Source organism: Vipera berus (genome assembly GCF_964194415.1).
Source record: "Vipera berus genome assembly, chromosome: 3".
Taxonomy (NCBI): Eukaryota; Metazoa; Chordata; class Lepidosauria; order Squamata; family Viperidae; genus Vipera; species Vipera berus.
The window spans coordinates 33,331,355-33,346,719 of NC_138204.1; the positions used below are offsets into that span (position 1 = coordinate 33,331,355).

Genomic DNA, 15,365 nt, shown 5'->3' on the forward strand with positions numbered 1-15,365 from the left:
CATGCTAGACATTTTGAAGTATGGCAAAGCTCTCATGGGACAAATTGGATAGCCAGATGCCTGCTTTCGTAAGACAGGCTCAGGAGACAACATGTTTTAAAAATTACACTAGAGTGGTGTCTTTATGTATTTAAAATGAGAACCTGGAAAGCAAAAATAAAATCAGGCACTTTTAAAAGACAACCCAAGACATGCAAACCCTTCTCTTTTATGTTATTTTCCTGCTTGTTATTACCTCCCTGTTTTTCTTGCTTTCAAGAACAAACACAAAGCTCTGGGTGCATTATTTTCACTCTCATTAATTAAAAGCCACCTCAGAAGTCTGTAATTTGACTCAATCCACTAAATAATGCATTGCCCACATTGTTTTTATGCCAGGGGTTTCCATATGCACATGGTGCTCTGCAGGAAGAAAAACAGGGAAGTAACACAAAGCAAGAAAACATCTTAAAGTTTGCAATTCTTCAGCACTTGGGTTGCCTTTTAAAAGTGCCTGATTAAAGATTTAACAAGTCCCTGAAGCTTGGCTACACAAAACTCAGCTTGAAATTAGTTTCTCTTCATACTCACTCAGGCACATATGAAAGGTATTCATACTTAGAGGTGTGAAAATGAAAATAGGACAATGGACAAATACATTTCAATGAATCCAATTCACCTTTCAACAGAATATACGTGTGGAGTTTAGCAAGCATTCTTTTTCCACATTCAGGTACAGAAAATGAAACTGTGAACTGAGATCTAAGGTAGGTGCAAAATAGAGAAATCTCAACACCTTCAGATACAGACATCCTTCCTTGGGGAGTGGGGTGCAGAAAAATAGGACATGATTGACTTAATCTGCTGGGTAGGGAAGAAATCTGGTAGCCAAATTACCTCCATGCCATTTTGATAGGACAGTGGGATAGAATGGCTATCATGTGCAGATGCGTTCCTGATTTTGCTGAGAATCAGGGAATGACAAGGGCATTCCAGGAAAACGTTTGGGTGGCATACTGTCCACATCTTTGGATGCCTTTGGTCACCAGGTTTCCGTCAAGTAGGCTAAGGCAACGTGCAACTGGAATAAGCATCAAGACATCTTGGTGATTCAGACTTTATTGGCAAAAGGGATGCTAAACAAATCTTGTCTGAGGCACAGGGTTGTTACTTGTAAATGACAAAAATGTCCCAGGTTCCATTAACTCCATACTCAGAAATATTCAGAACAATTATTTACAAAATAAGACAAACTTTTAACATTTACAAATAATTAAAAGGCATTGATAAAAATGAAAACAAAAACAAACAGGAAAAAAACAGTCCCCAAAGTAGAAGTAAAAAAGGGGTTCCCAATGAAAACACAAAAAACCACCCCCAAAAGGAAATATTTACACCACGTTAGCAATCATTGTAAATTCTATCCCTTGCTCCCCGATTTACAAATTCATGCAGCAAAGAGAAAGAGGCTGCCCTAGAAAAGCTATCCAGGCTGGGTTGTTATTGGTTAGTTGCTAGTGTCTGCTTTGTGTGCTGTACTTCATGTAAAAACAGGCCCAGCCTCCACCCAAGATTGTATGTGGATAAACAACATTAAGAACTAAGTGGACAATATCTTTGTTTTCCTGGAACAGTAGGCGCTTGGTGAAGAAGGTTCAGCCTAGGTGTCAATAGCTATTAGATTTCTAGTAGCAATTAGAACATGCCTTCAACTGGGCGTAGATAAAGAACAAGGCCATAGGTGTGAGATTTGCATGGAACTTGCTGGCCTGCCAAAGAATTTTCCTCAGCTACCTAGGTACAGGAGATAATTGTTCATTTGTATTAAAGGTAATTAGATTGAGTTGTAAGCCTGTAACCCTCAAGACTTGAATACCAATATAATGAATCTCATGTGACTGGAGAATATAGGATCATGAACTTGAAGTTCTTCTCTGATACAATTCGCTTGGGCTTGGCCCACTGTCCTTCATTAGCTGCACATTATTCCGGTTTTGCTTTCTAGTACTCAATAAAAATTCATTTCAGAATATCCCAAGCTACTGATGTTTTAAGTTAGATACAGAAAATATCACATTATTTTGCACGTGAATGCAATTAAGGTAAAACAGGAACGGACTCTATAAGAGTGTAAGCAACATAATGCTGGTGGTTTCCCTGCAGAGCGTTACATGCTTACTAGCCACAGTTTTAGCAAGCCACAAAGAAAACCTTGATGCAAATTCCACTGGGATGGTGCTTGCAGTCCAACATCTGATAAAAATATGTTAGGTTGCAATGTTTTCAGTTTAATCCCTTGCCTCTTCTTTGACCCCTCCCCCCCAATGGATGCTCATGAAGTCACTACTGTTTAACTGGCAATGACTTGCAGCATCCATTGCAAATAACACTGACTTTTTTCCAAAGATACCTAAAGGTATTTGGCAGTGTTAGTTTTATTTGGATTCCCCTCAATACCCTTTCTAATCTTTTGAAAGAATTTCCCACTTTGATATTAGGAGTTGGTTGCCTTCCCTGAGAAAAATGTGAATTTATGCACTAATGTGCAATATTGCTGCTAGCTGTTCTACATCTGAAAATCCATCATTTTAGTTATCTTCTATCTTTTTCATCAACCCTTATGCAAATTTAGAGTATGCCATTATTTAAAGAAACTCTTTCAGTGTTATAAAGGAATTCCTCAGCTGTAGTTCTCTCCAGAACATGACCTGTTCATTTAAATAAATGAACATGACCTGTTCATTTAAATACCAAATAAACATCAGGATTAATATATGTTTAAAGGCAGATAATGGCTGGAGGAAAAAAATGAAACAAACTTGATTGGTTGTAGCTTCTTTTTTTCTTTTACTACTGTTAAGTGAGTCTGACCAAACCATAGGCAGGCTCCTGGAATAAAAAAGATATCAGCTAGAAACAGATTAACCAAGATAATTTCACCTTTCTGCTTGAATTCAAGATTCATGCTACCTGGTATGAATTTGACAAATTCCCTACTTATTTTGTTTCCATCTTTCATCTTCAGCTATAATATAGTAAATTTACTCTTCAGCTATAATATAGTAAATTTACTCACAAGTAAATACCATGACATCCACTTATTTCGGAGACAATATACACAGTTGAAGCTGCAGATTATGCTTTCTAAAGCACCTTCCTAATTAGGAACAATAACCTGGACCTTTGAGTCCAAATAGGAAGGTAAGCTGCAAGAAGAATAGGTAGCCATCATTCAGTGGGCAAAAAACTAAGCAAGAAAACTCTTTTAGATACCCCTAATGGAGTCTCAGAGGAACAATCTGTTCCTAAATTACTTCAGGAATTGAGTCTTCCTCTCTTTCAGTTAATATTTGGTTGGGGGCAGGGAATTGCAGAACCAATTACTGTAGAACATTCATGAGAACCAAAGCAACTGCCCTGATGTTATTTGAGAATCTAACTCACATAGAATTCCAAGTCTCAAAAATGACTTTGTAGTAGAAAAATACACAAAAACACACACACACAAAATACACACTCCACTTTAGCTATTAGCTATTCTCTCTTCTCAGGGAGAAATGCAAAATGGGGCAAACACCTGATGAAACAATCTCCATCATTATCCTTGTTTGGACTCTGGTCTGGTATTCCTATTAAGGTTACAGTTGAAATGGATGTTCAGTGCAATGAATGTCTAATCCTTCGAGGAAGTGAAGATATACTTGAAAGATGTGGATAATGGAATGGGTGATCCTGGAAACTCTAAGGTGACAGAAGATTGGCTCAGCAGAGTTTTCCAAGGGCTACTTTCTAATACGCAACCCTCCCCTTGGGCTTCTACTTGAGAATAAATTACGTAAAATAAATAAATAGGTTTGGCATCATTTATACTTTACAAAATCCAGGTTAAATTGCAGAGAATTTAGAGTGGGTTTTTATGTCATTTTAACTGCAAATATTCATCAGGCATGTCCCCTCCCCCCAAGCAACCCATTAATAACAAGATGATAGAGGCATTTAATTCCTACAATTCTAATTATTTTGACAGTGAACTGGACTAAAAACTCCTGAATTTTGTCATTTGTTCACAGTAATGAAAAACAAAAATTTAAAAATATGAAGTGCAAGATATAAATGAAGCAATGTACTGAAAATCATTCAAAATTTGCACAACTTCTAGAAGAAAAACATTAGAAAGTGTTTGCAATGATTTAGGATTTTGAAAGGCAACTTAGTTTTAGATTTCCCAAAGCTGTATCTCAATTAGTAATGGGAAAAGCCAGGAAAATTTTTTTTTTCTTCTCTGTGAGCTAACCAATCATGGTTTGACTACATCTCTATTCAAGAGCAGTTCTGTAAGAAATGAGCAAATGTGTCCTTTTTCATGTGAAAACAATTGGGGATTGCAGCATGTTTAGAAAACTGTTTCAATTCAAAAGTTCCCTTACTTGCAATAGCTGTCAAGTCAGGAGAGTTTTACTTGTATTCTAAACTTTCCACTGACATACAGCTTTCTATATGCAGGATATTTGAAATAGTAGAGAGAAATTACGTAAAAGCAATGCAGATTTTATCCACCCTACTCTAGGCTCTCTGAAAATGGAACACAGTAAGACCAAATTGGGAGGGGGGGGGAAGCCAGCAGAAGGGTTTGAAAATGAGCTGGTTTGCACTGGTTGATGAAATTCCCCCAATGTGTCCTGATGGGTGAGGCACTTAGGGAGCAGCTTAAGTTGCTTGCTTGTTTAAAATGTATTTATTTAAAAGAATTGTGTGACTTCCCACCTTCATCCACAACTTGGGGCAGCTCATGTTGCCAACTCCTCCATTCTAAGGCCCTGATCTCCTTTAGCCAAATGATTTGGAGCAGAACTATTAATACTGTAAAAGGGCTAGAGAGAATCCATAAGGTATGCTGTGCAATCTTTATCCTGCCTTGTTGTAATATACAGAAGAAATCAAGCCACCCACAAGTTGTATTTTCACATAATAGAATGCTGATAGAGCTGGTTCTCTCTCTCTCCATCCAAAGAAGAAATTTCTACCTTTTGTTTCTACTGCACAAAGTGATGGGATTACACATAAGGAAGCTGTTTGTGATACAGGTTCAGTGACCATTGAAACCTGTGACAAGTGGTAGTTGTAACTGAAGTTGTGGCTGGCACAACACCCCCACATTTATGTGATTGTGATCCAGGTGCTCAGCAATCAGCCCAGATTTCAGACATTGCAAGTTTCATTCATTCACATGTTCGTGATTGGCAGCCTTCCTTTCCTGCTTCCCACAAGAGATCTTTGCTTAACAATGGTAACTAGGGACTGCCAGAACTGCTGTTGCTAAGCAGTAATGTCATGTGACGTTTAAAACACATTGCTTAGCAATAGAAATTCCAATATCCCAGTTACAGATATTAACCAAGAACTACCTGTACTGAGGTCACCAAATGACTGCTTTTTGTTTTAGGAACCCTAAAGAAGACTTACATGAGTCTGCATTAACAGGACTGTGCTACAAATTCAGATATTTCATATTTCCCCTTCTGTCTTAATCCTCTGCAGAAAAGGAACGTAAGGATCTACTAGGCAATAGGTTGTTTAGTGCAGGGGTCTCCAACCTTTCCGGGCTCACGGACCGGAGGAAAGGAGAGCAGCTTCAAAATTGCTGCATGTACACGTGCATGTGAGGCCATGTACACTGGCACGGGACTAGCAGCCCCATTCACATCCAGCATGCTCTGGCACCATGCGTATGTGTGAATGGCCATGCACCTCCCGGCACTGACTAGCAGCCCGTGGTTAACTGCCTTTCGCTAGTGTTCCCGTTCCTGTTCACGCACATGCACACATGCAAATGGGCCGCGGGTGCTAGCGCAAGTAGGGGGAATGCATGCCCACACGTGTGCACTGGACAGCCATTTCTGAGGCCTGCTGGCCAAAAGCCCATGGCCTGGGACCGGGCCATGTCCTATAGGTTGGGAACCCCTGGTTTAGTGAATGGAGAGTTAGGTGAGATGACTGTGAGATGTCCTGTCCTAAGGTGAACAGCTGCATGCAATTGCCCCAAGAATCTTGAATGTTTCATCAGGCCTGTGCTTATTCAGCTCTGCATTTTGCCATTTCATACCCACACTTTAAAATATAGGTCTGTGGATCAAAGATACTGACATTTCCACAAGAAAAAGATTGAAATACTTTCTCTTAAGAATTATATAGCACCATCATCTGCATTAGGGAAATAAGGCCGTGTGGAGACATGGAGGTTTCAGCATTTCTTGGTTGTAAATTTCCTAGAGTTACCCATACTCTGGCCATTCAAGCACAGAAACGGTGACTAATACTTGTTTTAAACTAAAGAGAAGATATCTACTACCTAAAGATGAAAATCCATCTCCGTTTTCAATTGTCACAGGAAATCTGATGCATAGGACCAGGAAAGCAAGGTGCGCCATGTTTCCCCGGTGCTGGTGGTTGCTGCAGATGGCTAAAAATGCTCTCTCTCTCTCTCTCTCTCTCTCTCTCTCTCTCTCTCTCTCTCTCTCTCTCTCTCTCTCTCTCTCTCTCCTTCTCTGTGTTATAAGCATCTGATTCTTGAAAGCAGCACCTCTTAATCTCTGATGCTTTTTTCCCTACAGACTAAGCAGGCAGTTCAGTCAGCACAATACATCAGCTCACAGTATTCCCTGATGCCTTTTCCCATAATGCCGTTCCCGAATGAAAAAAAGGCATCTCCTTGAATTGGGAAATAAAACTCACTCGCAGGCACGCAAACATCCAACGTCATGAACCACAGCACAGCATTCAACTCTCACTGCTCAAATTCCTGTTGTGAGTGGTCAGTTAGGAATAGAAAGGTTTCCAGAGACAAGAGAGACTTTCATTCTGTCCCCAGCTATGCCATATAGGGTCTGTATGTCAGATCTCCTCAATGAGCTACAAGAAGACAGAAGCTATTGCTCCAACCATGAAAGAGCAACATTCCTCAGCTGTGGCTGGCTCAGGAACGGCCAGTCCTAGAACTGCCAGAGATTGGTAGCTTCAGGGCAGAGTGGTTCTTCCATCATCAGTTGTAGATCCTCTCACTCACTTGAGGGCCCTATTTTCTCCTCCACCCGGCTGCCGTCAGGGGGATGCAATTTGCACTTAGAAGGGGAATGTCGGACAGTTGAACGTGATGACCGAGCAAAACAGGAAGTCAATGACTGAGAGCTGCAATCACAAGCAATATCCTATAAAGAGAAAAAAAATACTGAGTGAAAAAAGAACAGGTTCAGATGAAGACTTGAGATGGTGGTTAAGAGCAGGAAACTTCACATTACCCATAGCAGTAAATTCCTTTATGCAGGATGCTGTGTTTGTGCTCTCATCTACATCATACTGAGGCCTGCTGTACTCAACTACGTAAAGTTAGTTTCCCTTTTCTTGGCAAAAGAAAGAGATAGAACTGTTCAGTGAAAAAACTTGTCAGCTATAACTGCATGTTCATTTTTCATGAAAGAATTTATGAAGGAAGGAAGAGTGACAAGCTAAGGTAAGTAAAGTTTATTTTTTGTTTGTTTGTGCAGAAAGTTGGTATTTATAGCTCTGTATACTTTTCCTATTTTCATTCTATTCTCTGTGTAATCTTTACTACAGGCTACAAATTTGTCTTGTTTTGTGTTTACTGTTTGCTAATTTCCAGCATTGCTCTTTAGAAACCACTTTCCTCTCACTGTTGAGTTGCTGGGAACATACATGTAACCCAACTGATAGTAGACAGTATCTAATCTAGTACTAATTAGATATTAATTAGTATCTAATCTAAGGGATAGTCCAGGAGAGGCTGGGAGGAAATAAAGGTACCCCAAAGCAAAATAGAAGGTAGCAGTGTACCAAGAGAGAGAAATTAATGCACTACTGAGAGATTCCGTAGGCTTCCCAGCTAGAAAAATTGATAGATATAGCAAGGAAGCCCAGAGAAGAAATAGGTAAAAACTGGAAAGAGTAAGTCTTACTACAATACTCTTATCTCATCACATACATCCAGTATGAAATTAGATCTATTTGTCAAAGATTGTATATTTAAATTATTCTGGACAAATAAAATGTAATATATAAAAGGTAATTAAGGCTGCAATATATGCCCAACCTCTAATATAAGTACGCCTGATACCTAGTGGGCTTTACTTCAGGTTATTGGTAATCACTCCTAAAACAGACATTGCATGAAAGAAGAAGAGTAGTTATTGAAATCAATGTCTAGGAATTCTGGGAGCTGAAGTCCACAAGTCTTAAAGTTGTCAGGACTGCAGACCCCCAGTCCAGACTATAAATTAATCCTGATCTGGAAAAAAGTGAAGTGTCAAAGGCACATATTAATACATTCCTCGGTTTCATGCAGTTAGAATAAGTATCTTCCACAAGCCTCCTAGACAGTTATGATTGCCAGACTCATCTGAATTTTTTTAAACTACTGTGCAGTCTACACCAAAATATTATGAAAGCCATTGACATCTTTGTGTTTTGGCCTTCACATTGTTAGTGGATGGAAAATATCCTATATGATATATTTTAATTCATTGGGAAGGGGGCTAGAAACTGATTTGCTTCTGCTATTAAGAGATATATTCCATATATTGTAATAAATATTACCTCGTTGGCAATAGTAGCAGAAACAGCATCAGTCTCCTTTAAGGTTCTGTCTTTGCCTCCTTGGCTTAGACTGGAGAGCTTTGGTTCCTCATTGCAGCTCTGCTTTGTAGTTTTTTTAGAGGTGTTTTCCAAAAGCTGGAGCATTGCTGAGGAAGGTTCTGGTTTCTTGTTACTGTTGTCCCCTCCAACTGGCTCTTTCTTGTCAGGAACCAAAGTGGGACTTTGAGTTCTACCACACACATTCCGGAAAAACTCTTGCACTAAACCATATTTAGGTGCTTCTGGCTTGGCTTTACTTTCCTGACATCCAGGCTTCCATATGGACTCTGTGCTCCCAGAATGCTCCACAACATTGAATAAGCTAGACAAGCCATCATTAATGTTGCTTAGAACTGGACTGTCTCTAGTAGTGGTGGACCGAGCCCAGGCTGAGCCATTTTGCTTACTCTGATGGAGGTTCCACAAGCTTCGGTCCTTGGAATTATCCAGTTTAGATGATGATCTTCTTTGGAGTTTGGGAGAACCATATTTGGGAGAGCAACAGGGCCGTTCAATCCTGGAATGGACTTTGTCCAGAGATGTTGAAATCTGCTTGCTGCGCACTGACACAAGGGAAGAACTTCGTGGAGACCAGCTCTTACTACTGTGGATGCTTCCTCTGGGTATGTCTGTCTGCAAGCCAATACTGACCGTCTGAATAGTCTGGGTACCAACATTGGCCAATCCCACTGTCTGGCTAGAGGTGCTCTTAACCTTTCTTTCAAGGGAACTGGAACGAATAGCTTGACGAACACAATTGGTGATTTCCTTCATGTCATCACTCATGTTGCCAGAAATTTCAAGGTCATGCAGGGATGGTGGGAATTTGGACACTGGAGCTACAGCTTTCTCACTAACAGCACTACCATCAAGTAATTCCCGATGCTGCTTGGAAAAGTTACACAACCATCGACTATACATGTTTTCTGAGCTGTCTGACTCCTCCTTGGGCTTAGCCATTGTGAACAGAAAACCAGGCTCAACCATGATCTTCTCCTCTCTGTTGTGCACTAGAGGAGATTCCAACCTTCGTACAACAGGTGGGCTATAGTATATGCGGATCCCAGTTTTGTCTGGAGCTGTGTAGCTCCTCTGCATTTGTTTCTGGGTCTGTTCCAATGTAGGTAAGTCATTTGTCTGAATGCATTCACAAGGGGAAGCATCCAGCTTCTCTGAAACCAGGGGTGTAGGCTGCTTACTGTTCACACAAGCAAAGTTCTCAGGAGTGATCCCAGTAGAGTCTGGCATCTTCTGTGTAGTTGGAGATCCTTTTCTGCTGTGGGCATTGTCTATGATCACAGTGCTGCTTTTTCCAGGAAGATAAGGAGAGCAGTCAAGCAAACTTTCAAATTCAGACATGGAGGAAACTGACTTTGTCCTAAATAGACAAGAGAAAGCAATGAGTAACAACCTAACTTTCGGACTGAGAATTTTATGTGTCCTACCTATGTGATGTCTACTTTTTTTCCTGTCAATTCTGTCAGTTTCCCTGTCATTTTCCAATTAATCTTTTAACATGTCTAAGGATGTAGCAAAAATAGGTGTTGTTGTGACAATGAACAGAAAGTAGGTAGAATTTGCAGACCTGATTCCATTTCTCATGCTTTATGCTATTTAGCCAGTGAGAAAACTCAGTGCTTCTATTAATAATTCTGTATTTAAAAACAGTGCCATCATCAAAATGACATTTTCAGCATGGGAGTAGAATAAAAGCACTACCATGCTCTGGGTTATTGGTAAGATGCTACTTTCTTTTGATCACAAAAATGATATTTTATGCTAATATACAAATTATCAATGGCATCAGAATAAGACACAGATTCTTATGTGTGCAGAAAATAATAAAAACACTACATCTTCTGTTTAAAATATGCTTTTGAATATGAAATGTAAATGTCCACTGAAAAATAGACTGGTCATCTGTCAACAGTTATCCTACCTTTTTAAATTACTTCCTTTGATATCAGTTTCAGAAGCCATCTCTTTGTCAGTGATTTTCTCATTGAGGGTCTGAAAAAATATAAAAGAAGCTTTTATCAACTTTGCTTTTATGATTTTGTGTCAGGAAGGGAGAAACTCAGATAAAGTAAAAGTCGTATCAGTTCTCTATGTGAATTTAAAACTTTACTTGTTTGCCTTTAAATAGCCAAAAGAGTTCGAAGACACTTTCTTCCTGATAATAATTATGAACCACATGAGTAATGGAAGTATAACCCAGAGATCCAGAATTCCAAAAATGTTATCTGTTTCTTAGAAAGAATCTTAAACTTTACTTGCTTGCTGGATCACACTAAGATCTATCTAGTCCTAGATCTAGTCAAAGATCTAGTCAAAAGACATTAGCAAGTTCACATCTCTGAATGTGATCATTACCTACCCTTTATTTCCAGCCTATGATTACAGCTGATATCCAATTCTCTGTCTCAAGAACAATACTATAAGGTTCCCACTTAAAAGGCTCAAAAAGTGATTGAAAACTGGTTGTTCTCCAGTTCTTGGGGTTGGTTATCGAGTCCCTATACGATTTCTGTTTATTACTCAAGTATGCCTTTTTCTTCTGGATGCATATGATTTGTACTCCTATTTTAATGTTTCCTGCTTTTAAAGGGTATGCCATCCAGAACTGGGCAGCCTCTAAATCATAAGAATAAGCCCAATATCGGTCCTTCTTATAAATCTTGTAATTAGAATAAAGTAATGTTTATTCAGCTTACCTCTTTCCAGCTACCACCATGCTTCTCCATTTCAGAGGCTTTTAAGGCCCATCGGTTGGCACCTTTCTGAAGCTGAATAGTTTACAAAACAAAGTTAACAAGTGCTCAGCCTGCTCATAAGCACTCATTTGTCCTTCATATTCTTATCTGCTTTAACAATATCTGCAGAGACCTCCTGACTTGGCAAAATCACAACTGCTTTAGGAACTCTGATTCTCTCTCTCTCTCTCTCTCTCTCTCTCTCTCTCTCTCTCTCTCTCTCTCTCTCTCTCTCTCTCTCTCTCTCTCTCTCTCTCTCTCTCTCTCTCTCTCTCTCTCTCTCTCTGCTGTCTTTTTCACATGCAGCTCACAACCAGAAGGATGAGATGGCATATCAAATAGATTCAGAAAGAGGAAGTAAGCATCTCCCAACTTTGCCCATGGAGCTGCCAACTCAAAGCAAGTCAACCATACAGTTTTTACTTTAGTCATTTGGTAATGTTAAAAAAACATCTTTAGTAAGTGACATTCTCTTAGCTGTTTTTGAGGTAGATGGAAGAACTCCTGGTTTCCCTGTGCATCTATCATATGTACTACTGGCATATGCTGCAAAAAGGGGATTGATGAACTAAGGTTAACTATGTCATGAAAAAACAGCCATTTCACTGAAAGTGCACCTGGCAATCTATATAGCCAATGTATGTACCATTTTGGCATTCTTTTGCATGATCTCACAAGAATTGGATAATTTGATTTACTTTATTTTTAGCACTAAGCACAGAGATGCCTGCTCCGGCACCTTGACATTGTTTATTGTTATGTACACAATATTTTCATCCTGCCCTTTCTCTAATAGGGATCAGGTGGTTTGCCTCCTCACAACAGTCCTAAGAATAGGAAGAAAAAAAGTGGGGATCCAAAAATTATGAATTACTACTCCAATGCTAAACAGCTATTTGAACTCAAGAAGCCATTTTGGGCTATGCATATTCTTAAAGACACTTGACTTCTTGTCCAGTATCCGGTATTAAAATCATGCTTATTAGAAGAAGAAGAAAAAGTGAGCTAGGAGGACAAAACAAATTTCACACTCATTCTTGTTTCCTACCTGGTTAATTGTGTTCTGCAGTTCTTTCACCTGTTGCTCTGCCTGCTGCTGTTCATCCTTAAAACGGTCCAAGAGTTCCAGCTTTTCTTGGTCCCAGTTCTTCTCATTGATTTGAAGTTGCTTGGTCAGGTCCATAACAGCACTATATGATTCAGCTAGGAGATGCTGATGCTCTTCCCTTTCCCTCTTCAGAGCAGTTTTCCACTCAGAAAGAGCACGTTCTGCTGGACCTTTTCCAGTCTTAGTTTCTAACTGCAAGGACAAAAAATAAAACTAATTAAAAGTAAGGTATTGGCAGCTGCAGTTCTGGATGAGCAAGACCATTTCAGTCTTCAGGCTTATTTCCCTCTTTAAAGCATTTGTTATCGACCTATTCCCCTCCAAGCAGTCATTCTAGATTAGAATGATATTGTCTGACATGTGATGTGGCAGCAGGCTGGAGAAGGCTATCCTCCAAAATCCTGGGATTAAAGTGGGAAGAGCCAAACTAAACCAGCAATCAAGAGCTAGAACTGCTACTCCCCAACAAGATTAGTAAATTACTAAGATTATGCAAGCTGTGAATTCTGAGCATTGTAATCCCATCGTAATGGGACCGAGTGCCAAAACTGCAACCCAAAACGCACTTATTTATCGCAAAGTGCCAGGACCGCATCAGCATTGTGGTGCCCTCGGGGGGAGGGCAGGGAGGCACCTCTTGAGTGCTGCCTCTGGCACGCAAAACTTGGGGGCACAAAAATGGGCCACCATTCTGCAAGGCGCAAAAATGACCGCCGCAGCACTGCAGGGTGCAAATACAAGACGCTGCACCATGCAAGAACGGGGCAGGGCTAGTATCATGCAGGCACTAACCCTACCCCATTTGCAGTGTGTGCATGCTCGTAGCCCCGTGCGTGCATGCATGCATGTAAAATGCTTCCCCCTCCCTTTTCTTCCAGTCCATCAATCTACAATGGTTGGGGACCTCTGCTCTACCAGCTTTGCTTGAGCTTGCTAGTTGGCCACTTTGCCTCCTTTGTGCTGGGCGGGGCTCCTCCTCCAGGCAGTGTGATGGCCTGATGGACCGGCTGCTGGCAGCAGTGGTGCACGTACCAACAGAGAGGGCTCTGAGTGCCACCTCTGGCACACGTGCCATAGGTTCACCACCACTGGTATAGAGAATAGTGTGGGTAGCTGGGTGGCACCAAAACTGCCAAATTCACTTCCTGGAGTAATTCATTTTTTTAGTACCAGGCCACGCCATGATTAGGATTGCTTTAATCACCTTTTCTCTTATTTCTTTCTTCCAAATTTAATTTGATGCTGCTAATTTGCTCTATCACTTTTCCCCTCTTGCCAATATGATTTCATGTCATTTGTAAAGTTTCTAAAGTTTCTGAGTTACCCCAAAGATGCTTTTTCACAAGGCAACTGGACTTTCTTGGGGGTTTTTTTTGAAGATGTTTTGTTTCTCATCCAAGAAGCTTTTTTTAGCTCTTACTGGATGGTGGGGAAACATTCTCCATCATCCGGTCAGAGCTGAAGAAGCTTCTTGGATGAGAATCGAAACGTCTTCAAAGAAAAACAAGAAAGTCCAGTTGCCTTGTGAAAAAGCATCTTTGGGACAACTATAACCTGGATGACTGAAAATCTCCATAGACATAAAGTTTCTGAGCTCCTGGGAATTTATGAATGAAATAAAAACCTATCTGTAGTCTCAGACTACAACAGCAATATCACATTCTTAAGTTCATATATTTTCTATAGATTTCAAAGGAAGACTAAGCTGGAGTTGTCCTTCATGAAGCCATAAAGTCAGGCAGGAATAGAAACAGATTAATTCCATGATTTTAAGGCAAAAATGACTGATTAGGATCTAGGGAGATAAAGCATTTCATGTTCTTCCTCCAAAGCAGAAAAGAAAGATAGATTAGTCAGTCAAAATGAGGTAAGACTCAAGCCTTTCATAGTCCCATATTCTACTGGACTGCAAGAATTGTTTCCCTTTTTCCTTCACAATATCTGGCTGTTCACCAAAAGAAAAAAAGTATACCAGAAATGCCTTCCTTGCCTTGCCCTGATAGGAATCATGTGATAAGCTTGATTTTCTTGGAAATTAAGCAGAAAAAAATACATACTTTTATCTCAGAATAGTAAGATAAGAGACAAGATTCTGATATCACACAAAAACATTATTCCTGTAACAGATGGAAGTAAAGGTTTTATTAGGGAATTAGTTTCCAACTCTTAACAAACTGTGAGCAAAATCTACAAATAACAGGACCACTGCCAAATCAGGATGAAAAGTGATGAATAACAAATAATTAGAATAGATCCATCTGAGTCCTAAATCCATATTTCTGTCAAACTGTAAATCTGTACAGCTATTAAGAAAGGCTACTAAAAAGGAAGACATTACTAAAGCAAATACTAATCCTAAACAGAGCATGTGATGAAGTCTTGGGAACGATGAGCTCATTCGGTTCTCTTGATGCAGGCAAATCCCCAAACTCATGACATTCACCTCAAGCCATATGCCTAATGGAATGGAGATATGGTCACCCAGATGTCAGAAAAATCCATTGATGAAAGTGAGATTGCAGCATTTGATGAAACTGCTAGAAGTGAAGCTAATTAGACACTAACTAAAAATTGTGGAATAATTTGTTGCTTAGGAAAATTAGCTTGAAAATAGGGAGAATCCTTGGGGGGGGAGGTTAACAGTCTGACTCTTGAGTCTTGCCTGACCGCTGCTCTCATTGTGAGAGATTAAGCAAGCAAAGACAAGTAGTAATGAGGAATTTCCAAATGAAGCATAATCCAAATATTCTTTTTCATAGTACACTTGTGCAACCAGAGACTAAGATGTGAAGGACACAGGGGTGAAACACAAGCTGCAAAGGCCACAGCTCTGCCCTTCTGCAGCAGCTCCAGAGAAGAGTGAATGAATTCTAAAAGAC

General features: G+C 39.9%; 1 protein-coding gene across 2 annotated transcripts in view; it reads right to left on the bottom strand.

Moving 5' to 3' along the window:
* Nucleotides 1–5,776: 5,776 nt before the first annotated feature.
* The window catches only part of MTCL2 (microtubule crosslinking factor 2), a 57,376-nt gene continuing 47,787 nt past the window's right edge, over nt 5,777–15,365 (bottom strand). For both annotated transcript variants that reach the window (XM_081322866.1, XM_081322867.1), the window contains 5 exons: nt 12,427–12,678; nt 11,340–11,411; nt 10,565–10,635; nt 8,587–10,003; nt 5,777–7,184 (listed from right to left, as the gene is read on the bottom strand). In XM_081322866.1, the coding sequence (XP_081178992.1) occupies nt 7,035–7,184; nt 8,587–10,003; nt 10,565–10,635; nt 11,340–11,411; nt 12,427–12,678 (1,962 nt within the window). In that variant the 3' untranslated portion in view covers nt 5,777–7,034. The remainder of the gene's footprint in view (nt 7,185–8,586; nt 10,004–10,564; nt 10,636–11,339; nt 11,412–12,426; nt 12,679–15,365) is intronic.